The sequence below is a fragment of the Elaeis guineensis genome, chromosome 1 (genome assembly GCF_000442705.2).
Source record: "Elaeis guineensis isolate ETL-2024a chromosome 1, EG11, whole genome shotgun sequence".
Lineage (NCBI taxonomy): Eukaryota > Viridiplantae > Streptophyta > Magnoliopsida > Arecales > Arecaceae > Elaeis > Elaeis guineensis.
In genome coordinates this window covers 180,921,218-180,945,852 of record NC_025993.2, presented here as the reverse complement: position 1 = coordinate 180,945,852, position 24,635 = coordinate 180,921,218, and the positions used below count along the sequence as shown (strand labels likewise).

The 24,635-nt window shown below is 36.5% G+C and overlaps 1 protein-coding gene across 2 annotated transcripts; it reads left to right on the top strand.

The window, feature by feature from the left end:
• The first annotated feature begins 625 nt into the window (after positions 1–625).
• Positions 626–15,406, top strand: LOC105039940 (uncharacterized). Of its 2 annotated transcripts, none has more exons than XM_073250607.1 (13): positions 626–984; positions 1,253–1,439; positions 1,919–1,991; positions 3,509–3,569; positions 4,421–4,530; positions 6,784–6,915; positions 7,001–7,142; positions 7,224–7,367; positions 10,439–10,599; positions 12,527–12,601; positions 12,832–12,970; positions 14,370–14,639; positions 14,919–15,406. In XM_073250607.1, exons 1-13 carry the CDS (start codon positions 712–714, stop codon positions 15,069–15,071), a joined length of 1,920 nt encoding a protein of 639 aa, XP_073106708.1. In that variant the 5' UTR covers positions 626–711; the 3' UTR covers positions 15,072–15,406. The 2 variants fall into 2 exon arrangements, with proteins under 2 accessions (XP_073106708.1, XP_010914571.2); XM_010916269.4 differs by having other exon boundaries at positions 3,422–3,569.
• The last annotated feature ends 9,229 nt before the right edge of the window (positions 15,407–24,635 follow it).

Sequence of the window (24,635 nt, the reverse complement as noted above, 5' to 3'; positions counted from 1 at the left end):
CCGGCCATAATTCTCTGATTTAATTAAAAATTAATACTGGTTAATCGTTATATTTTTAATTTTTAGGGGTGCGCTTGCAATTTTTCTCTCCATGAATCCATCTGTGCAAGAACTAAATTATACACGCACACACTTCATTACTGTAATATGTCATGGTGAAACTCAAAAATATAGCACCAATGGTAATATAATTTTTTTTACTCCCCAATTAATTTTGTTGGTTTTCTAGGAAATTTAAAATGTTTACTTCTTACTATTTTTTGTGCATTGCAAGTGTTCAATTTATTCTTATAATATTAATTATAACAATGAAAGAGATTTGGATTTGGAGGCAACCGGTCAAAGTTTCATGCATGACACTTCAACACTTTGATTTAACATTAGATTAATTTTTTTTTAGAGTTTTGATTAGTCTTAAAAATTTATAATTGGCCAAAACTGAAAAATGGTCCTAGGACAAGAGTCTTCTTCTGTGGGAAATTTTTACGTTGTTTTAAACTAATGTAGTCGGCGACAAGGTTGCCGACTAGAATGTGTTCAGCGAGAATCACTTCCCAGTCCCCAAGGTACATTTTAATTGTTATCGGGTGCCAGGTTGCCGGTCTCCAAAAAATATATCTTCACTTCCAAGGGGTCGACACAAAGGGAAAGAATCGGCTCTTCCCGCCAAAAGCTCCACCCCTTGAAAAAGCGACTTAGGGTTCCGAGTCCATGCCCTCCTCGCGCTTCGAGATGTCGTCCTCTCCTCCCTCCTCGCTCGGCGATTTCGCCATCGCCGATGAAGATGACGACGCCTTCCTAGGACTCGTCGAGTATGCCAGGTCCATGCTTTTCTCCGAGGACGACGACTCCGACGCCGCCGCTGGCGGCGGAGGAGACCCGCGGGCTCCACCCTGGAGCTGGGTCGTCTCCCGAATCCTCAAGACCTGCGTCGCCTACCCCAGCGGTGTCACGTCTGCGATCCTCCTCTCCGATCTCTTCCAGGTTGATCCCTTTCCCTTCTTCCGTCCTTCATTCTTGATTCACCTCATTCGGATTTACCCCGGTCCGGTTTTCTTGTTTTTTAGCTTGGAAAAGGTAATAGAATTATTGGTTTTCTTATCTCCTCACCTTGATTCCGCCAGGGTTTGCTTAGAACCGATGTCGCCTGTTTAGCCCTTTTCTTTCTGTGTATATGGGGAAGTTTAGCTAGAGGAAGGAACGGAAACAGGGTTTACTTTGAGTGCCATGATTTATGGATAAGTTCTTGCAGGCTTGGAGCGAGCAGCACAGGTATGCGACCTCAAAGAAGAGGCTGGACTGCACGATTCCGCTGAAAAAGAGGCAGAGGAGAACGAGGCTCCCTAACACTGTCACTATTGATTCGGTTTATGAGAAGACTTTCCTCTCTCCGAGTAGCGTTCTTGAAGCAGTTGTTGTCGATGCCTTCGTTCTTCCAGGTGCTGCAGAATTATTTCTTTTCTTCTTTCTTCCTGGGAAGAATGTTTGTAATCCCGATTCCATTTTTTCACTTCCACTTTAAAAAGCTTTTAAACTCAAGGTGTCATCCTTCATTTCCTCTCTCGAGTCATCTTTGTTTCGTAAGTAGCCTGATGCACGAGAATATATCTTGCCAATTTTTAGGTATTTTTGGTTTAGTGGTCCACTGGTGTTTTAAGATTCTTGGCTCTAACTGGCATTTTTGCCTGATCAGTAATCTTATCATTTTCCTTTTCTCCTGGATAGGGGAACCAGGTCCAAATAGGGCCACCATGATCCTAATATAATTAGAATATCAGTCTTCTGACTGAAGAAATAGTACCCAACCATATTTACACAATAATTGTTTTGAACATGGAATATATTAACTATGGAATCTGTGCATACTGTGTTATTCTGTGTTTGCCATTGTTATATGTGTTTTTGCGTCTTTATTCAGGTACAGACATATACATGCTTAGCTTGGGAGACTTGTGGAGCTCATGTACCATTGATTTATATGTGCACCGCAGGTATGACAAACTACAATGTGACACTAGGAAATATATTGTGTATATTCAGTGAATTGTATCCAGTTTATGAACAACAAATGTGACTTTCCATACACAGAGGCTGCACACTACCCTGGATATATCATAGTGAATTCTTTAGAGACTCCATATTTTGCACCGTTAAATCTTAATGGCATCAAACTTTTCCCCCTTCCCAAGTCCATCTAACTTGGGTTTAATATTCAATTCACCTGCTCTGGTCTGTAACACTTGGGATCACTAAGGTGAGTTCAATATTAAGACTTACGACATGAGCAGAAATTACAAAAGAGGATCACATGACAATATTAAAGATAATGGAGTCTATGAGTGGTTTTGTTTATTTTGACACAGCACTTTTCATGGAAATCTTTTCCCATGCTTATGCAATGACACAATATGTAAAAGGGATCTTGTCTGTAACTAATGTGAAAGGCTAATTCGTGGTTTAAGGTGCACCAAGGAGATGGAGTAATACACCGTGAAGCTTGTAAAACAAAAGGTAGTTTGGTTAGATTAATTTCTGATTCGTTGTATAGTGTCCTGTTGGATGTTTGATCTGGAGCACGTTAATGCTTAATCCATTTTGATTAAGATTTAAATGGATGATCAAAAAGTGAAAGTTGAAGCAAATTTGACTTGCTTGGTTTTTCCCTGTTTCTTTAATGTGTAGCCTCCTATATTGTCATTTAGCATCGCTTTAGTTTTTCATCCACTTGCATGTGGCTCTGCATTGAGTATGCTGGGCTTCCAAGACTTAGAACTTGCAATATCTTCATGGTCATATGTTTGAGGAACTATTAGAATTTTGCCTTGGCAATCGGTATCACTCTTCATATGAGATTGTGTCACATGTGATAAGTAGAGCTGATCTATAAGAAAAAAAAGGAAATATGATTTTTTTAGTTATTGATGCAAGTAGGACACTTACAGTATCCTTATGGAATGTGGGGCACTTAGGTCAAAGTGAGTCCTTCAAACTAATTCATCAGTAGGAAGCTCTGTGATTGATATAAATGGGTGGAAATTTACTTCGAAGGATCTCAATCAAGATGCTTTACTTCAGGACAGCATTTTTGTCACTGGATCCCTGAATAGCTATTTTGCTTCTGTTATAAGTAGTTCGATTATCTTGCCTGTCATGGATGTCAGAAGATGATCTACTTGCGTCATAGAAACATTCTTCATCGTTGGTTGACCTTTTCTGCTCAATCTTCTTTCAGAATTACAAAACTGTTCCTTATCATTGCATTATGATATGCTCCAACAACTGTCACTAGCCTTGACTGTGACTAAAGGTTTTATATTAGATAGTTTCTATCACTTCCTTCTAGTTGAAAGTTTTAAGTTGTTTAGCCTGTAAGTCACATATTATGCTACTGTAATACATCAGATGTAAATTGTCATGTCAGATTCTATCATTTGGTGGACTCACATAATGGAATTCTGAAGAAAGGGCGTGAGGTCTTACTAACAGGATGTTGTCTTCGTACTGCCAGGGAAGGATCTAGTAAACCTGGTCTTTTACCAACAGAATATCTGGTGATATTATTGGATGAGGTATGCGTGCAATCACATTATAAGATCCACTAATTTTTCATATGGTTGGTTACATTTTCTGTGATATGTATTAAATAATCATTGCAATGCCAAAAATTGGTTGTGCTAATTGAAGTTTTCAAAGCAGGCCCACATGCTGAATCATTAAGTCCATTTTGCTCATTCTTTGGCTAATTGCTGGTTTATAATCTTAATTGGACAGTATCCTAATCACATAGTCGACATTTGAAAATACAACAAAACAACAACAGCAAATTCTATACTTAAAAATTCAAGAAATAATTCTAAATTATATTAAAATGAAAAGATCTACATGGTAATAATTAATCTATATAGAAAAGATCTAATCTATATGGTTTATAGAATAATCTTCCATACTACTTTTTGATCAGCACTGTACCATGCCAATGAAGTTCAACCAGGCAGTTTGGTTTGATCTTGATGGAGGACTGTTATTGAATGTTTAAGTGTTGGAGATTTTTACAACCACATTTTCACCATAATTTGAAACTGGATTTTGAGTCTTCTGTCTTTAGTAGTTAGATCTTGCTTATATGCCAAATCCATGCATTCATTTTGAAACTTACAAAATTCCAATTTCATGTTTTTTGCAAAAGGAATTTAGATAACACAGTAATTTCTTGATTTTTCTTACCACAGTTTGTTTCCTGCAATTGTAAATTTCATGATTGTACTATGATCCTACTTCATCAAAAAGATGTAGGAAACTTATTTTAGTAATTTTAAATGAAAATATAAAATAAGTGTTTTATTTTTCTTTAATTTTATGAGTTCTGTTTCTTAGATTTTAAGGCATAGTTGACTAAGTATCTGATATATGTTGTATTTAGGATCAAGATGAAGATGCGATGTTGCTGGGTGCACAGTTTTGCTCAGATTCTTTTTCATCAATATCACTTGATGCCATCAGAGATGGTGCTTCATATTCATTTTATGCGAGGCAAGATATTCGTAGACACAAACACTATTCATTTTCAGAAAATAGTATTGTCAAATAGGCTGCCTTCAACCTGTAAGTAACTGACAAATGTTTTTATTCTGTCACTTCTATTTCTAAAGATGTATCAATGTACTTCCACCTCAGTTATAAAAGGGGCCATGATATTGCCTATTTTGTGCAAGCATCTTATATTGTGAGAAGATTTAAAATAAATACCAAGGAGTGATGCCAAATTCAATCAATAATGCTAATGATGTAGGAATAGATAGCATGAGTCCATGACCATTCCTCCTTAAGGAAATGTCTATCCTACTGACTATCAGGGTCATTGACAATATTTCAATGTACATGTTGTGAACTAGCAAAAGCTTTTTAGTCATGGCTGTGGGCATCACTATCTAGTAATTATCATAGCTCTATTTTTCTGGTAGTGCATTTTTTCTCTCCAAACAGTTATCCGTGCATTACATAATATCTTTTTCGTGTCATGATGAGGTCTTGAATGGCAGTAATAAGAGAATCAAGAATACTTTGCTAGGGACTGCAAGAAAACAGATGATAATCACAAAGATATTTGTGTTATTGAAATTGGGCAATATTACCAAGGTTTCGGTTTTTACAAAATCAAGGCACTGCATCAAACCAAAAGGAGTGAATGTAACCTTTCCAAAACCCTCAAGGTAGAGTTAATAGCATACATGGACAGCTGAGGTGCTGCACAACTAGTCTGCATCTATTTGAGAATAAATACTTCAAGATCTCCCAAAAGATGCAGCAAAGCATGTGTTGTATATGCAAGTAAGGAAATGTATCTTGCCTATGGCCTTCTATATCAAAATGAGCTTTTGTAGTCTATTGCACCAAAGGGAATTTGTGTATTTTGTCAACTTGTTGACCCTTATAAGTACACCAAAAATTACTGGTAGATAGATAAATGAAGGACCTCGTGTTCCTGATATATATCTTTACTTTATTTTGCACTATAGAGAAAACAAGATTACATGGATGGTCAATTTAAATATGGCCTTAATTATTGAAACTATCATTTGGTATTTCTTAATGAAGCATAACCTGAACCGTTGTTCTCTCTCTCAACAAAATATAACCTGGACAACATCATGCCATGACAACACCCTCAACCAAACATTTTAAAGACAATATTGTAGAAGCAAAGAATCCTGTAGAAGTGAAGGATTAAACGAGTCTTGGGGGTGGGTCTATGAAACAGGCTCTTTCTCTAGGATAGATTGTGATGAACAAAGAAACAAAAGTCATTAGGAATGGATGGATAGATGGAATAGAGGAGCAAAGAATCTACTACAATCTATGATGATAGTAGGTAATGATCATCTGGCCATCTAGCATAGCAACATAAGTAAGATTTGATCAACTCAACAAATTCTTGGAATCTGAAGAAGGCTGATCGACAAAGGAGGCTATGAAAAAAAAAAAATCTTATCTAGGGGTTCATTTAACAAGGAATGAAGGGCATTAGAGCAGCTACTAGGAAATCCTGAGAGATGGACATAATCATCAATAAAAATCTTAAACGGGCCCTTGGAACTCATCTTGTTGAACTGTTGAATTAGTTCTAAGCTGTATGTTTAGATTGGAATGCAATATGGGTAATCTAAATGGCCCCAAACACAAATTTGGGCCTGGAGCTGGACCTGATTTATCCTAGTAGTTTGTGTATATCAGACAAAATCTGGTCTTATCCAATAGGGGCGTTTCAAATGAGCTAGACTCACAAGCATCGTCCAGAGTCCTTATGAGAAGCCAAATAATGGATCCAATGCTGTGTGACTTAAAGAAACAGAAGTTTAAAGTTGCAAGCATGCATATGTTCACTATGTTCTGAACAGACAAAACATTTATCTTGGTGACTTGATGTAGGTGTGCCAACCACTGTAGAGAGCAGAGACCATGCTTTAGTAAAAAGCTTGAGTATTATACAGTACATTTAAAGGGAAGAAAACTACAGTGTACATGATGATGGATAAAGTTTTGAAATTCTACTAAATGCTTATCAAGTGATGGAGTTAGTATGCGGATATTGACGTTGCTATGCCCACTAGATTGCCCTGAGTTCTTTCGATTGTTTCTGTATAGTAGTATGCATGCCTCATCTATTCGATTTTGCTATATAATGGTAACTTTTCACTATTTCTAATTTCGATTAATCTGTTAGTAGTATCAATACTTCTAATCCCTCAATGAAGACCATCTGATATTATTTTTTTTTCTTTCCAGAATTGAATCAATTGGTTCTTTGGAAACTTCTGCACTTATACAGAGAAAACAAATTACTCTTGTTGATAATGATGGCATCCACATAAAGTTTCTTTTATGGGGCGAGCAGGTTCGCCTTGCCAATCTCTTCAGGTCCGTGATTTATGTAATTTGGAACTCAATGTTTGTTTCCTTGTTCAGGTATGACAATTTGACATATCAGTTTTTCAATAACCAGTATCGGAAGTATGCTTGCATTGGATAGACCTTTCATTGCAAATTTTGTTGAAAACATTCATGAGACAAGAGAAGAATTATGTCTTGAATATGGTAGTGCTACACAAATATATCTGGTTCCCTTCATTCAACATGAGGAGCAGGTAGGTTAGTAGCTATCTGAAGCTGCCAGTGACTATCTTAGTTTGTTTTGCTTAGATATACCATGTTATCTATATTGCTAGGTTCTTCTAGCATCCACACAAATGAGGAGTCAAGGACCAAGGTTGTTGAGTGCATTAGGTCAGTGTCAAGGATCGAGGCTTTCACAAGTAACATTACCCCTCAATTCACAAGGTTTAATTGACTTCAGTAGTTATCCATTCAGAGTATGTTTACCATTCTTTTTTTTTTTTTCAGTTTCAGAATTTACAAGTTTTTTCATTTCTGAGTTATGTCCAATTTAGTGCTTTTATATCATGTTAGAAAGTCCAATCTGCCATATATTGGTCATTAATTTGCTTGTAGTGTTGGTTTTTAGATATTTGATACCCTTCACTAGTTTATAACTGTTGAGTCTCTCCATGCATTAGCTTATTTCCAAGCCTCCTTGATGTGAGAGATATTTAAGTGCATAACCCATTACCTCTGCTAACTGCAATTGATCCAAATCTGTTGGTACATACAAATCGACCTCATCATCAAGCCACGTGATAATATCAAAGTTATCTGAATTGTACTTCTAAGTCAACTCGGCTATTTATCGATCTGTATTAACCTTGAGCTAACTTTATGCCAATCTGAACAGACCAGAGTTAGTTCCTGATGAAACATAATCAGCTCAGTTATTTATCGATCTATCATATGGGACATCGTACCAAGACCGACATGACCGATATGACTCTAAAACACATAGATAGTTACCTTACAGTTGTCGGCCAACTCAACAGCAGCTGTCTTTCAGTTATACTTCAGCTAATCTCCATATGGGTAAACAATTTACGATTTTCATATAGCTGGCCATTCTGTTATAACAAATTAATGGCCTAACAAACTCTCCTAATGGCCTAACGGCTTATGGAAGCCCTCTCTCTATAAGGAGGGACAGAATATCCTTCACAAGGTAAGTCAGAACTCATAGAGTTGAGACTTTGCTGAATTCCTTTCAGTTCCTTCACTGAAAAAAATAAGAGTCCTCACTTTACTCTCCCAAAATCTTCTCTCTTGCCTTCTAGTCTTTCCATTTCTACTGCTGATTCTCAAGACCCCGGCTGATTTAATCATCGGAGGGCCCTAATCCGGAGGGTACCTCACCGAATCTAAGACTTTTTTGTAGCATTTTTAGTGGACTTCACCAAATTTTACTCAAGAGCACTCTAGTTCGGTCCAGGACTGACCTTGCCATCTATCTTTCAGAGCCTTGTAGCAACAAAATCTATCAAAGGCTCAAGTGCACAAAGGTGTCAGGGTCTCTTGGAGCCTAAGTGCAAGGTGCAAAGCAAAGTGCTTGGGCTTTGTGTGTGTGTGTGTGTGTGTGTATGCATATGTGGGTATGTATGTATAGATATATGCATGCACACACATAAGAAGAAGGGAAGAAGAAGAAGAAGAACTAATGAATTGATCAAAAAAGGGCTTCATCTTGACAGAAGCAAGGTGCTTGCGATGTGCTCCGCCTGCTCCTTGCTCCCAGGGGTGCCTTTCAAAACACCTATAGCTATAATCTATATATTGGTTAGCTTGTAAACACTTGCAAAAAATGCACAACCCCTGCTTTTAGGTTAAGCAGGAGAATATAACACTTGCTTGAGATCAGTACAGCATAAATTGAAGGGTTAATTACTGTATACCATCATAACATGTCAAAATTTCCTCTAAAGGTCCTTGGCATAACAGGCTTTTGCAACCTGACATAATAACCCTCCATAGAAGCAAGGTGGTGAAATTGCTAGAACCAATCTTGATTCTCAAATTGTCAGAGCCAACCTTGATACTCTGATACTAGTTGGGCGGACAATGGCTTTGGGGATATCAGTGACATTCTCCTTGGATAGTTTATGGAAACAGAGATATGAATCCAACAATCAAAGGATGAAAAGAGACCTTTCAAAGTCATCTATATTGTGGAAATGTGGGTACTGAATATTTTAGGCTGGTCATTCTATTTCCATGTTGCATTCCCCAGTCATTCGCCAGTGAAGCAGATTTATGCAAATTAGAAAGAAAAGTGAACTGAAAATGGCCTTCAATTCAGCTGATTTTCAAATTTCAACCATAAGACTGAAAAGTGAAGGTAACCAGCTGCTGACTCGTTGATCCCCCAAGGAGCAGATGATTCTAATGCCTCCAATTTGGTTCACCAGTTTCACTCCCAAATTATAGTTTTTGTTAGGGTTGATTGGGCTTGCCCCTTTTTGAGAGAGAAAGAAAGAGGTGGGAAATGGCAACTTTTTCTATTATGAATACCATAATGACAGGAATGTGAATCAGCCATTCCCAAGATGGAAACCATGCATCAGACATGTATCCATCAGATCATCCGCATCTGATTTTGCAAATTTCAGGAAAAATAAAAGAGGGAATTTAAGAATTTGGAGGACACTTGTTCAGGGTGGTTTGTCTAAAATACAATATTCTTAGATAAATTCGAAGAAAGGGAACTTAAGAAGGAAACTGTGCGTGGAAGGAATATGGAGCTCGTAATGTAGAATGTGCTATATAAGATATGGATCATGAGTTAGTAGTTTGTGATACTTCGTCATATTGGTTTTTGCATTGGGGGGGGGGGGGCTTTTTTAGGATGGCTATAGGAAATCTTTATCTGAACGTAGCTAATGAAGAGTACAACTAGCTTGTTATGACTCCTTGATGAAGCTGAAGAAGTTGGAACAATCTTTTGTTTTGTGACTATAGAACATATGCAGCTCAATGTTTCCATTAGGTTACTGTGGTGACATATATTTCATTCTCTCGTACCATAGATTTCTCATTAGTGGAATCACCTTCATCTTTCAAAACTGTTGTCAACTGTCTTTTGACCAGTCAATTCTATCAACAGGTGCAGCATCATGTCCATGTTTTTTGTTTCTTTCGTCACTCTAAGATTGTAGAGGCTGTAAACTGTTATTACGCATCTTGTTTTCATGCAAGACACTTTTTACCTTGTCAAAATGGTGATAATGATCCAAATTTCGAAGCTTTTTTTTTTCAAAATGGTGATAATGATTAAAATTTATCTCAAGCTTTCCATTCATATTCCTGTATACATGGCAGTAATTGTAATTTTTACTCATTTCCATCTTCCTGTGTAGTGTATTTCTAATGGATGTAGAACTATTAAGAGCACGGATTTTATTCATTATGCCTGTCAATCTAACCTGTTGCATCTAAGATGTCTGGAATATCGTGGTTGCCATATAAAACTCATTGTTGCGTTGGTGTCATCTTTTATTTCTTGCAGACATATGTGATTGATCTTCATGGCAAAATGAGCGGAATCAGCCTATATGGTGTTATTACGAAACTTACTAGAGAAGACAATGCTTCAGAAGTTGTGTTTTCTGTGACAATTGAAGATATAACAGGAATAATTGTGGCGAAGTTGCACTTTATCAAACCTTGGTAAACTTAAGGCTAATATACAACTTTTCATCGTGACCAGTCTGCTCAAAATTTCTTCTTTTGCATTATTTATCACATCTTTTATATGTTTCCTTCCTTTGACTCCCATTACCACATCTATGGCCTGAAAAATAGCGTGCCATGAGCGTGATTGGAATAAACTCTTAAAAAATGGATGCCTAGTGGTTGGATAAACATAACTAACCAAGGTTTGATTTGATTTGTGGTTTAAAACAAGGTGTTGAGACATAAACGGGATTATTATCAAATACCTACGAAACTAAGAATGAATCTTGATTTTAACTATGAACTAACCGTTCATAGAAGTTTTTCTGGTTTTGTCATATTTGTTTATTACTATACTCCATAACTGGCTTGTGTTTCTGACAGAGACCAAGATGACATCATGCTGCACCAAAGGGTTGCAAGACCAGAATTTTCCTCAGACTTGACTTTAATTGTCATTCAATTGTTAATTTGCTATAATTTCTTTTTATTTTTGATTTTTTTAAGTTTTTAGTGGGTTGTGTGGTATTGATGGCTGAGATTAAAATAATCCAGATTTTATTAGATAGCTTGATGGCTCGACTTACTGTGTGGCTGTATGGTTTGCAACACTTCATGCTATAGTAACCTTGTCCTGGTGGTGGTTATGTGAATTTGAAGTGATGTTTAAAGTTTTCTATTTATAGCATCTTAAGTGCTATATGAACATGACGTTTGGATAATTGTGAAGAGTTTTGGAAAAACCTAATGCTTGTTAAAGTTGTTACCATGCATGAGGTGTAGATCTAGTGTGAAGGCAGCCCCTAGATGTGATTCTTTGGTTGCTGGAGTGAGTCCAGTTCTATCCTCTCCCTATCCCTTGAATCTTTCTTGTGATTTTCCATGTTTTCTTCTCAGTTCTTTTTTTTTTTTTAGTCAGAATATTTCCCCTTTTGCTTTCTTGTTGAATGGCAAATCTCAATTATTTTTCTGTTAATGCTTAATCGTTTTGCCATGAAATCTTGACTGCACAAATTTGTTATGTGACAGATATTCATAATTGTATCACTTTAGTCAGTACCTATCTCACAGAACTTCAGGATGAATTCTTTTAAATTGTTTCTTCTTCCTTACAGAAATCTCATCTTGGTAGTTCAGTCAGTTGATATGGAAAACCAGATGTGACCTGAACAGACAACAAAGCTTTCTAGTCAAATATAAATGATACCAAATCCTCTCATTCCTTAATCAAACCCTAGATTCAAATGCTCTAGGTTCACCAACATATCCACTATCAGTTTTGTGTTGAAATTTTGATCTTCATAAGACAGTTTAGATGGAAACTCAGGTCTGAATTCAAAGTTCCAGCAACCTGGTGGTTTTAGTCCCTCTCCTAAACCCTGATAGGTTCTCTTCCATAGATTGTCTCACATAAGTTTCTTTTACGTGTTTCTCTTCGAGAACATATGCATCTTGCTTATGGACAACATCCGAGCCTTCCTGCATTGGGATCCTGTAGCGCAATTTTTTTTAAAAAAAAATAATTCTTGAAGCCCCATGGTAGGATTTAGCATGTTTTATCAATGGCTGTAAACTTGCTTATAAGAATGCATAATTGGACATACAACGCATACACATGTATACATATATGCATACCTACGTTATATATTTATGCACATATACATGTATATGTGTGTGTGTGTAAGGACATGTGGGAGCTTCTTACAGTTACATGTGAAGAACTCCTCAAAGGCTCAACCATTATCTATTTCAACATTATATGCACGCCTAAAATATAGGAGCACGTACCTCGGTATAAGAGTAAATCTTGTGTTCATATTATAAGCAAGTAGTTCCCCTCTTAATGTAAGCTAATGTTATTAACTTGCCATTGCTTTTATTTGATTGCATACAATAAAATGTGGAACTTGTTATTCTTCAGGTCTTTAGGAAAGCTGGGACTTGGTCGCACCATATACATATCAGGCTTGACATGTTCCATGACTACAGGAGAACAGTGAGCAGTCTATCTCTTTGTTAGCCTTTCATCATTATGTGTGTTCAAATTGTCATTGGTTGCCATTATGTTTACTTGTTGCATGCTCCAAACCACGAGGTTTATCTCAAGCCTTCATACTAATGATCAAATGTGATCACAATTATGGTATTAGTGATATTGCAGCCACTTTTTTGTTCAAAATATATATTTTTTGTAGTACCATGAGGTTGGATTTTGTTACTTTGCAGGCTTCAAGTGTCATGGTTTGAGAAGGATGAAGGGGCATTTTTAATTAACATAAGCTGCTTGCCAGCTTTATTGAACTCATCATGCCTCCACAAGTTGTCTTATTTATCTAATATCTCCAATAAGATAAATACCACACATGTAAGGATTCCTTCAAAGCTTTTGTCTTTTTTTTTTTTTTTTGAAAGCTTTTCATGACGTGATTTGGTTATATTGCGCATATCTTTTTGCCTCTTCAACTGTGTATTATCTATTTTGTGGTTATTTGGCTCTGGTGAAGCCATATTATTGTTTTTCTTCATGTTTGTTCTATGTTTGTTTAAATTTTATACCAAGTGATATTTTGACCTTTTATGTCAACTTAATTTATGCATAGACATTACCTACATAGGGGTCATCTAACGTATGTTATCTGGTGACTAAAGACTCATTAATAGACATCACCTTATCTTGTTCCTTGCATCTTACAAAGCTGGTGCTGTATTTCCACTTAGTTTATTTAGATGTTATATGATATGTGCTATTCTAGTCTTCCTCATCCATGCTACGCTACAAAGAATCATTTTCTGTACAAAATACTTATCTAGGTCATCCATACATGTGTTGGCTGAAGATGACTTAAACAGAAACCTCTATTCAAAATAGCTTTCTAAAATTGTAATGTTAATGAAAATACAAACCTACATGATTAAAAGAAACTTCTAGAACAAATTGAAAGACTCTAGAATAATCTACTTTTTCAGCATCTAGCTTAAAAAGATTGGCAAGAGACACTGAAATTTTGGATAATATATACAATCTAAATGATTATATAATATAAAGGACACAAAATCAAAATTTTTGTAGACCTAAACAACTTGATTTCTATAGTTTGTATTTTGCACCTTCAAAAAAGTGCTAGCCAGAAGTTTGTAATTTATGGTCCTTGGCCTTGCTTTACCCAATATCTCCCCATTGCATGCCTGACGTTGGACTAAACATGCTTGCATTGTCCTTGCATAATACTTCTGTTGTCATGCTTCTGACCTGAAAAGAACAGGTTAGATACAAGCAACCTCTGCACACAGAAAGCACTGCCATAGAAGCACAGAAGCATCTAACTCAATCATAGTTAACCTAATAACATGATAAATACATACACGGGTAGTATATATACCAGAGATGACTAAATATGTAACTATAATAATTTAACATGTCCGAAAGCCAATGAAAAACCACAAAGTGTTCCTCAAATAAGTTTCAATAGACTAAAGCTAACATGCCAATCTATAAGCGTATGAATATGTACAGGAAGAAAAACAAAATAATGATCTCAACAGCCTGGGAAGTAACTATTTACCTTAATTAGTTGGATTAAGCAGTAACAATAAAACAACTTTCCAACCAAGTATATAAAATACGGTTTTTCAATTTCAACAAAGAAGCTATTTTTTCAATTTCACTTTCTAGACTAGTAATATGTTTATGCTTCTCTGGCTAATCAATGTTTATGCTTTTTGAATTTGGACCTGAATATTGTTCGTTGATCTTACATGGACAGATATGTCGTGTTCATCTTGACCAAATTGAACATCATAATGTATGTTCAAGGAAATCTCATGTTGCTTGTGGGCGTATATTAAATGAGAGATCAGATGAGTTAGTTGAATGTAGCTTTTGCTGTCATAGCTGCAACAATGAGTATGTCCAGAGCTTTTTGTTGAAAGTCACGCTTGTAGATGAAAGCGGGAAGATTTCTGCATGGTGTACAGGTCAAACTGCTGCAGAGTTGCTGCAGATATCTGCCGGCGAATTTGTTGCGCTGCCTGAGGTAAAAGTCTTGTTAATTCAAAATAAAATTTCTGATTACAAATTGCTGCTAAATTTATAGATGTCATGAGAAATAACTGGTAGGTTTTAAATCAACTTGAAAGATTAACATATGCCAGTATAAGAAAAAGAACAATCAGCAGATATGCTAATAGCCAAATCTCTCTGCATTAACTGTTATGAAACTGCATACTGATACAGTAGAGTATGGACTGGAACAGCGAACCTTGGGCATCTCAATTTTTGAGACTCATTTCTGTCTTATGTTGACAAATATCAGGATGAACAAGCAATGTACCTTTATACCCTTGAGCATGAGAGATACATGGTTGCGATTGTAAATTGCAAGATGTGCAGTGATGGAACTTCTGCTGCTTTAGACCAAGAAAATATTCCATCCTGGGAGATTGTACGAGCTCAAAAATGTGAATGACATGTTGCTTGCGGTAGCTGGTGATCCAGGGATTTTTGAAGATAAAAGATAGAAAACTCACGTGGGAGATTGGCACATGCTAACAAAAAATTATGATTGGCATGCCTTTCAAATTTCAATCTTGGAGTTATCGACCTTTTGCTTCAAATGTAGTTGGGAATTTGCATCTACTGCTTGAGAATTTGAGCATGTCAGTGGTGCAGAGAACATCTCTATTAGCAAAAGATCAAGGTATTAGGAAACGATAATCCTGTAAATCTTTTTTTTTTTTTATTGAGTTGAACTGTAAAAACTTAGGTTTCTTTAAATATCGCAAAAAATGGAGTAATTAATCATGAGATTGGTCTTGTACCAAAAAAGAAAAGAAAAAATAGAATTCAAAATCATTTTTTTTATAAGGCATCATAGCCCTACAATTTCATGCCACTCACTAAATGCCGTGAGTGAAATGTGGCATAATTCATGTTTGCATCGACCAACTCTTTCATGTCTTGTATTGCTCGCCAGTTTATCATAGTTCATCAAAATTACTGAATTGTTGGTGGAATGTGTCCATCTTTCATCGACATTAGTAAATTATGGAGTTATTACATGTAGCTGTTATGTTGCCTCCCTGATTCAAGCACGATAAAGCAGTTACATCTGCTTCTTTCAGGACTGTGAAATCTCTGATTTTTCGTACTTTGAGCGTTTCAAATTCTTGGTAGAATTTTTGCGTTTTTTCCCCTGAATTATGATTATTTTAAAGCCTCCTTTTTGGAAAATTGGTGTTCTACCAAGGGCTAGTTACAAATACACAACAACAAAGTGCATACATAATATGTATGTATGTTTCCAAATAAGAATAAATGGATATTACGGACATCAATATATAGCAAGCCTATGTTATGGGAAACATGTTCGGGCAGACGTTCATAACTAAAGGGGTGATATCTTTGCCAGGGCTGTAAGTTAACCTTGTGGACGGTTCTAGAGTCGCAGCTTCCAGCTTTGAGAAGGGACTTGGGTGGCCTTCCACGTCTTTTTCCTTTTTTTTCTTTTTTTTTTTTTCCGGGTAAAAGCTTTCCACTCTTTCGAAGCTACTGCAATTTGGTCCAAGGAGGGCTAAATCATGATCATCTCTTGGATCTTGCAAGCAACTGTGGACAATCCAAAGCATAGCCTTTTGCATAAAGATATATGTTGGATGCATGAATTCATTGCCCATTATTGAGCTTGGCATATCCTTTGAAATAATGATCAAGACTAAAAATAATCCTGACTATAAGGTTTCGACAAAATGAACCTGACCACATCCAGTTCATGAAGGCCTACGTGCGCTGCAACCAGTTAGCTTCCTGTTTCAAGGTGTTACCATATTCACATATATTCTTTTGACAATGATTTTATCGGTCTACAAGTAATGAAAACATGTGAATCTTTAAAAAATGAAAAACAAAGAAAAAAGAAATTTTGGCTGATTAAATGATATGAACATTAAAAGTGATGATTTATCCTATGACCCCGTCACAAGACTGGCAAAAATGGTAGCATTCAACTTTCTGATTGATCAAATCAAAATAATTTTATCTGATCATAATTAGAATGAAAAATAGATGGTTCAATAAAAATCAATGGCAATCGAATCTATTAGTGCCCAATAAAAATCAAAATGAAGGTCGATATATCGATAGTCAGTCAAAGAACAATTTGATTAAGTAGTTTTGTCTAATCAATATCACTTAAAATATAATGATATGATAGAGATAAATAAGGATGAGATATTGTGATGCTTAACCAAGGTTCTGATCATATGGACATGTTGCCCAATTGACAGAGCGGTTTAAAACTCCCTGTCCAAATCAACTTGGATTCAAAGCAAGAGGATGGATTCACTGAATTTATAAATCATTTAGAGAAAATATCAAAAAATAAGAAAATTAATAAAATGAAATATGACTGATCAGATAACACTATCCCACATCTCGATTAGTCCAAGAAAGATAATGTAGTCAAATCATAATTGAACTAATGTAAAGTTGATTCAATAAAGATTATGGATGATCAAATCCAATGGTATTTGACTCTGGCCAAGATAGATGCCGGTATGTTGTCCGACGATTGTAGATTATGACTCTATTTGTTAAGGTCGGATCAGAATCATTAAAAAAAAAAAATTTACTAGATCAATCATAGAGAGAGATACATGAAGAAAGAGAAATGATCTAGAGAAAGAAAATAGTGGAAGCACGTGAAGAGATGGAAGTGAGAGAGGGAAGAAAGAGAATCTCTCTCTTTTTCTCTTTTTTTTTTCTTCTTTTTTCCTATCTTTTTCTTTTTTTTTTCTTCCTTCTTTCTCTTTTCTTTCACAAAATAGAGGATTTTTTATCCCCTTATTCCTAAGTCAGGAAAGGTCCTCTCATTATAAGAAAATTGACTATTAAAGATGGCTAATTACCATCGCTAATAGTCAGTTTACCGTCACTAATATTAGCAACGGCTAATTACCATCACTAATAGTCAGTTTACCGTCGCTAATGCTATTAGCGACGACCAGCCATCACTAAAAATCTGACAGAAATATCTTAGTCGCTAATTGCCTTTATTAACGATGGCAAATTCAGCATCACTAATAACATGTATTAGCGACGACATTAACGACAAAAATACCGTCGCTAATAATTTTAACTTTTTTAATTAAACTAGTAAAAAACTATTAGTGATGATATTTTTGTCATTAACACCATCGCTAATAGTTTTTTTTAATTTTTTATTAAAAAATTAAAAAATATTAGCAACGGCAAGCTAATCGCTAATGCGGCAATCTAGTCGCTAATGCCATCGCTAATAATTTTTTATTTTTTTTTTAAATTTTAAAAAATTATTAGCGACAGCAGCTTTTATCACTAATGCCATCATTAATTATTTTTAATTTTTTAAAAAAATTTTAGAAAACTATTAGCGATGGTAATTTTCATCGCTAATACCGTCATTAATAATTTTTAATTTTTAAAAAAAATATAATTAAATATTTTAAAATCTACTTTAATCATTAATATTTTTTAAAATTTATTATAAATAAAATAATAATTATTTAATATAATCATAAATATAAAATTAATTATATTATATTAAAAATATAAATTATATAATTTTACATATAAATATTGCTTCACAAGTATCAAAATTGCATATATATCAACAAAAATCATGTAAGATCCTACTCATCGTCCTCCTCATCCTTCTCTTGCTCCTATACGTCCTCTCCAATAGTTGGTGGATAAGAGACGAATGTTCCAATATCATGTAATGAAAAAAATAAAATATTATTAATAAATTTTGATGTGAAAATATATGTGTCGATATGGAGATGTATATTTCGATATACTACTCCGATTTTGGAACAAATTGTTTCTACATATTTCATTCGATGATACAGTACTATAGACACTCACGATCTATCATTTGGATGGTTAGATTAAATTTTTATCTCTTAAATTTTATTTTTAAATTATTAATAAATTTCGATACGAAAGCGTATATGTCGATATGAAGATGTATATTTCCATATACTACTTCAATTCTCGAACAGATTGTTCCTACATGTTTCATTCGATAATACAGAGCTATAGACACCTCCGACCCATCGTTTGAATGGTTAGATTGAATTTTTACTTCTAAGATTTTATTTTTAAATTATTAATAAGTTTTGATATGAAAGCGTATATGTCAATACGGAGGCATATATTTAGATATACTATTCTGATTCTCGAACAGATTATTCCTATATATTTCATTTGATGATACAAAGCTATAAACACCTCCAACCCATCGTTTGAATCATTAGATTGAATTTTTATCCCCTAAATCTCCTTTCTGAACTTAAGTTTCGATACAGAGGTATATTTTTTGATACGAAGATGTATCTTTCGATACACTACTTCGATTCTCGAACAGATTATTTTTATATATTTCATTCGATAATACAGAGCTATACACATCTCCGACCCATCAATTGGATGGTTAGATTGAATTTTTAACCTCTAGATCTTTTTTTTCGACTTAAGTCTAAATATGTGAAGCTTCTAAATATAAAAACTTAAATGAGTAAAAGAGTTTACTAATAGAATTATCTGATGTGATGGCTGGAACAACAAGTCTAATTGACCGTGCAGCTGTGGATCCTAGAGAATCTCTATAATCGTATCATGGATGACAGCCAGAAAACTCTGAGGTTGCTGGCTCAGAAGCCTCTGCACGACCTCCTCCACGTGCCCATCACTCCAAGTCTAGGACATTGAGACCTATGAGGACGTCAAAGAGTATCAACCTACTGGAGAGTCGAAACTGTGGCCGAATCTTATGATCCGGCTCCTACTCATCCCTCTGGTGACCCTCAGCCATCCCTCAGAGTCTAGGAGGGGTTGAGTGGACGGATCATCATCGTACCGCATAACGACGTACTCTGCGTAATTCACCTATACAATTCAGAAATACATTAGTTCTAAATATACATATCAGATTCTGTAACAACTTAATAAATACAGTTTGAAATTCTTACCACAATCTATTGTGATCTAGAATCTAAATAATCACCCGTCTTCCTAGACTGGTGTGTGGCCTCCCACAACCACAGCTGGGCTGGTAGATTATTAGATGATGTCCTAGAAGCCAATATGACTGACATATTGTTTTAAATCTAGGACATAATTTTATACTTAATACATTGATTTGATCGATAAAAAGAATTTATTTTTCATTCAAGTATGATGTGTCTTTGAATCATCCATAAAATTAGTTTTGATACATATTCTCAAGATGTTGAGAATTAGAGACATATATTTAATTACTAAATACTTTCGATCATAGGATTATCATAAGGATGGTGATCGATCCGGATAGAGTGATACACGGATCGCTTCCTTCGGGATAGATGAGTCTCTGGTCTATAGTGTAGAGATATTAGGTGATGAGTGTGAATAGTTATTAGAGAAAAATTAGTACTGAACGTGACCATACGAGAGATCACTTGAATTTCTACTCGATCGTCAGTGATCATCTCGATGCTATAGTTGTGTCACTGGTCCTTTGACCTGAGATGGCACTGCTGCTCGCAGTGAGACTATTGAAATTTGATTGACACATAAGCATGATTCTCAATGAGCCCTTGTATTGGATATTGGTGACAGTTGATCCACTGTAGGAGTAGGATGTGCATCAAGATGGGATCTATCAATCTTGGTAGAAAAGATTAGTCCTATGAAATTTGAGAAGCTAAGTCCGAGAATCTGTGGATACAGTAGTGTGATTGATAGAAAAGAATTTCTATAAAAATTACAACTGGACTTGAGCCAATCAAATCTATCATATGACTGATGTTAAGATTTGACAATTTATCCATGACCTGCCATCTAGTCGGGACTTATGATAGATGGACTGAATCACACGTTAACTACACTTAGAGATTTATTTCAATTCTACTGGGTTGCACTACATATTACTAGGAGTCACTGATAGATTGTGAGAGCTCATTAGGATTGTTCTGGATCGACAATCCTTGATGAGTTAGATTGAAATTGTTTCGATCTATTGAAAAGAGTTTCAATGATACTTTGATAGAGATTATTGTATATCTCACTACCAGATAACATTGAACCTATAGGATCACACAACAAAAGAATTAGACCTGAAATTAGCAATTGAGCTTATGAAGTGTCAATTGGGTTTAGAAAAATCCGATTGGATTCAAGAAAACCTTGCTAGCACATGATTGGACCCAATTTCTTTTTCTGTTTGGATTTTTTATTTGATAAGATAATTCAAACTTAATTATCGAAAAATAATCTATATGAATTAGATTCATGAGACTCCAATTGTTGGATGTTTAAGGTTTTAGATCATTTGAATTAAGGGTGCAAGTTCCTAATTAATTTTTTTGATAGTTTATCTTGGGCGCCACCTTGATTGGATTAAGTTAGACATGTCTTATGATTAGAGGGTCTTTTAATCTGATATGAGGTGTCTCTTGGGTGCAAAAGAGGATGTGTTTAATTAGATGTAAGGGCTCCAAGAGTTGGCATCTAATAGGATTTTTAATATAAGTTGAATAACTTAAATTATTAAGAAACCTAATAAAAATAGGACTTGTATTATGAGATTGAATAGGATTCAATCCTCATGCCTATTTAAAGGGACCTCCCCTAAAGTTTCTAGAGCATCCAAACCAACAGCCCTCCACGCCTAGAAAGTCCCCCCATGCCCTCTCTTCCTCTCCCTTCTTCTCCCTTGGGCATCCCACATGCCCCATCTTTGGGTGTCCTCCCTTCTCCTCCACGCCAAGGGTGTTGGACGTCCCAATTGGTGCTTCTGATGTCTAGTAGCAACACAAAGCAAGAAAAAAAGCAAGAGAAGAAGAGAAGAAGAAAATCAAAGAAAGAGATCAAGTGTTGATCGTGATCCAGGCTTCATTCAGATTCAGCAGGCTGAATTTTCTTAGAGAAAAAATTCAATTTCTAGAGAGTTGTTCCAGACTGATCCCGAGTGGATACCCATAGAGGCTGGACACTTATGCAGCTAAAAAAAAATCTCTTCTTTTCTAAATTTGGATTTGAAAAAAGAGATTGTGAAATAGATATGTGAATTGATCATAATCTGAATTTCAACATATGTCAATTTCAGCACATGAACTAGACCCTTATGGTTTTATATTTTTATGCATGCATGATTCAGATTAAAATTATTTTAATCTTATATTCTGCTGTGATTTTTAAAAAATAAAATTTTGAAACATACATACATGCTCCAAGCTTCGAATTTCAGTATAGATGACCCAGCTGCCATATCTACAATAAGTAAATAATAAAATTAAATTAATTAAAGCATACATATAAGAGTTTTTATAGTTCTAATAAAAAATTTTGGTATAGATTTCTTACCGGTCTGTCGGCCATAATATGCGTGCCAACGAAGCCACCCATGTGCTGAATCGGATCCTACTAGATGGCCCGATTCTGTCGGACCCTCTACCACCTACTAGAGTACTCTTTGCTGCTCCATTGATCACAGAGGGCCTTCCATACATCCGTCCACATCCAATGACCCCTGTAGGACCTCCAGTCAGATAGTGATCGGGAACCAAAATGGTTGATGGCGGACTGTCTAAGACTGTGTAGCCCATCTTGAAATCTACATGTGGCCACCTGCTCGAAGATTCGATGGCCAGCCTCCTCATCCTAAGGAGTCTCAAATCGATAATACACCTACAAATAGAAGCAACTGTGCATTAATAAATAGAATACAAATCTACAACGAATTTAAAATTTAAACATTTCTGACTTATCCGAAGCATCTCTCAAGCTGCATCACGAGCTCCAGATGGTCAATCGGAGAATTTGTTCATTAAGCCCGGCATCAAGTATCGGATGATGTCGGTAACCACATGAGATACTCCAAACTCTTTAAACATACTGTAAAATTAATTTTGAAAAATAAATATTGGCTCTAGAATGCTAAATTCTAAACATATTAATTGAAGTTATAGTACTTACGAACAGCTCTGAACATGGATGAACTGTCTGTCCTCCGATCGAGTTAGAGGTGCCGCGAGCCAGGTGGGTCCTCGATCATGACTCTACATCTGAGAGTCGGTCGCTACTACATATGACTGTGGGGTCACTGGTGACCCCTATCGTCCGAACCTGAGTGCAAAACATCTAATATAAAGAATGTTATATTAGTTAGCAAAGGATAAAATAACATAAATGAGAATATCTAAAGTGTTAGAGTTTACCGTCTGGTGTGAGAGGTTCATGAAAACCATGCAAGCTGGCCGTATGATCTCCTCGAGATTCCTGTCCTCGGCTGGCACGACTTCGACCTCTGGAAGACATGATGTATGATCTCTAAAAATAAAAATAAATAGATTCACCAAATTAATTATACAATTATGGATCCTAATAAATGGTTCGAGATTTAACTCAGCATATAGCCCACCAATCTTTTCTTCCTCTTTCCTTTGATGGAAAAAAAGTATAATAGATTTGAACAGCAAACATATGTCTATGGTTCCATACAATGTAATTTTTTTAAATTAACACTTCATTTATTACTTAAATTAACATCCTCGGCCCCATGTTTGCAATACTATCCGGCACCTTCTGTCTGCCTGAGCGCGCGGGGTGTGTGAGGGCTGGATGCCAGCTAGGACCCGAGGCCCGAGCGCACAGGGCATGCCCCTAGCTCTGTGTTCGCAATACTGACTGGCACCTTCCCTCGGCCTGAGCGTGCAGAGCGCATGGGGGCTAGATGTCTTGGACGCTAGTTGGGACCCGAGGCCTGAGTGCACAGGGCACGCCCTGACCCCATATTTGCAATGTTGCCCAACACCTTTCCTGTTGAGACTCAAGTCCCGTGCTTCTAATTAATTAATTAATTAAATATCTAACTAATTAATTAATTAATTAGTTCTTTAATACTTAATTTTATTTAATTAACATAATTTAAATTAAAAAAATAATTTTTAGTGACGTCATTAGTCGTCGCTAATAGTCACAATAGAAGGTGGGCTACCGTAGGGACTGAGGGGCAAGGGGATGGGACGCCGGCTCGGAGATGGCTCGGGGCGCTACATGGCAGGAGAAGAAGGGGAGAGGGGAGGAAAGAGGAAGGCAGGCTGGAGGCTCGAGGAGGCCTGAGGGCTCAAAGAGGTGAGTTGGAGGCTCAGAGAGGTGGTCGGGGGGAAGTGGGCCATGGACTCGGGGAGGTGGCTGGGGGGCTCAAGGAGGCCTAAGGGCTCGGGGACTGAGATGCGAGGGGACAAGAGATGGGAGGCAACCGAGGGTTTGAGGGAAAACGAGGGGCTTGGGAAGGCAGCCGGAGGCTCGAGGAGGCGGCTAGCTGGGGGCTTGGGCAGGCGAGAGGCGGTTGGGGGCTTGGGGAGTCGGGAGGCGGCCAAGGGCTCGAGGAGGCGAGCCGGGAGCTCGAGGAGGTGGCTGGGGGCTTGGAGAGGCAGGAGGCGGCCAGGGGCTTGCGATCGAGGACTCGGGGAGTCGGGAGGCAGCTGGGGGCTCAGAGAGGCAGCCGAGTGCTCGTGATTAGGGCTCGAGAAGGCAGAAGGCGGCCGAGATGCCAAAGAGGTGGGGCAAGAGGGAGGAAAGGGGGGTTGGGGGGGTTTGAGGTTGGTTTGGGCATCGATGAGAGCAGAATCAGGAAGGGGAGAGGAGAGGCGCGTGAGCAAAAATATTTTTCTCCCATAGTTTGTATTTTAGGTGGAGTATTAGCAATAACAAAACGGTGGTCGCTAATGTCGTCGGTAAAAGTATTAGTGACGGCTACTTCCATCACTAAAAACACAGAGCCGTCGCTAATACTTTTATCAGAAAAAATATTTTTTTCATAATTTTTTAAATATTTTTTTAAAATTATTAGTAACAGCAAAAACGATCGTCGGTAATTAATTAATTTAATTATAATTATAATTAAAAAAATTTTAAAAAAATTTAAATTTATTAGTGATGGTTTTTTTCGTCATTAATAGTCAGTCTTCCATCGCTAATACTGACTATTAGCATGATAAAAATGTTGTCG

Coding starts and splice junctions, on each gene's coding strand:
- LOC105039940 (XM_010916269.4), top strand. CDS start 712: ATGCCCTCCTCGCGCTTCGAGATGTCGTCCTCTCCTCCCTCCTCGCTC. Junction 3,570..4,420: donor TGGTGATATTATTGGATGAG/GTATGCGTGCAA, acceptor TGTTGTATTTAG/GATCAAGATGAAGATGCGAT. Junction 14,640..14,918: donor AATTTGTTGCGCTGCCTGAG/GTAAAAGTCTTG, acceptor GACAAATATCAG/GATGAACAAGCAATGTACCT.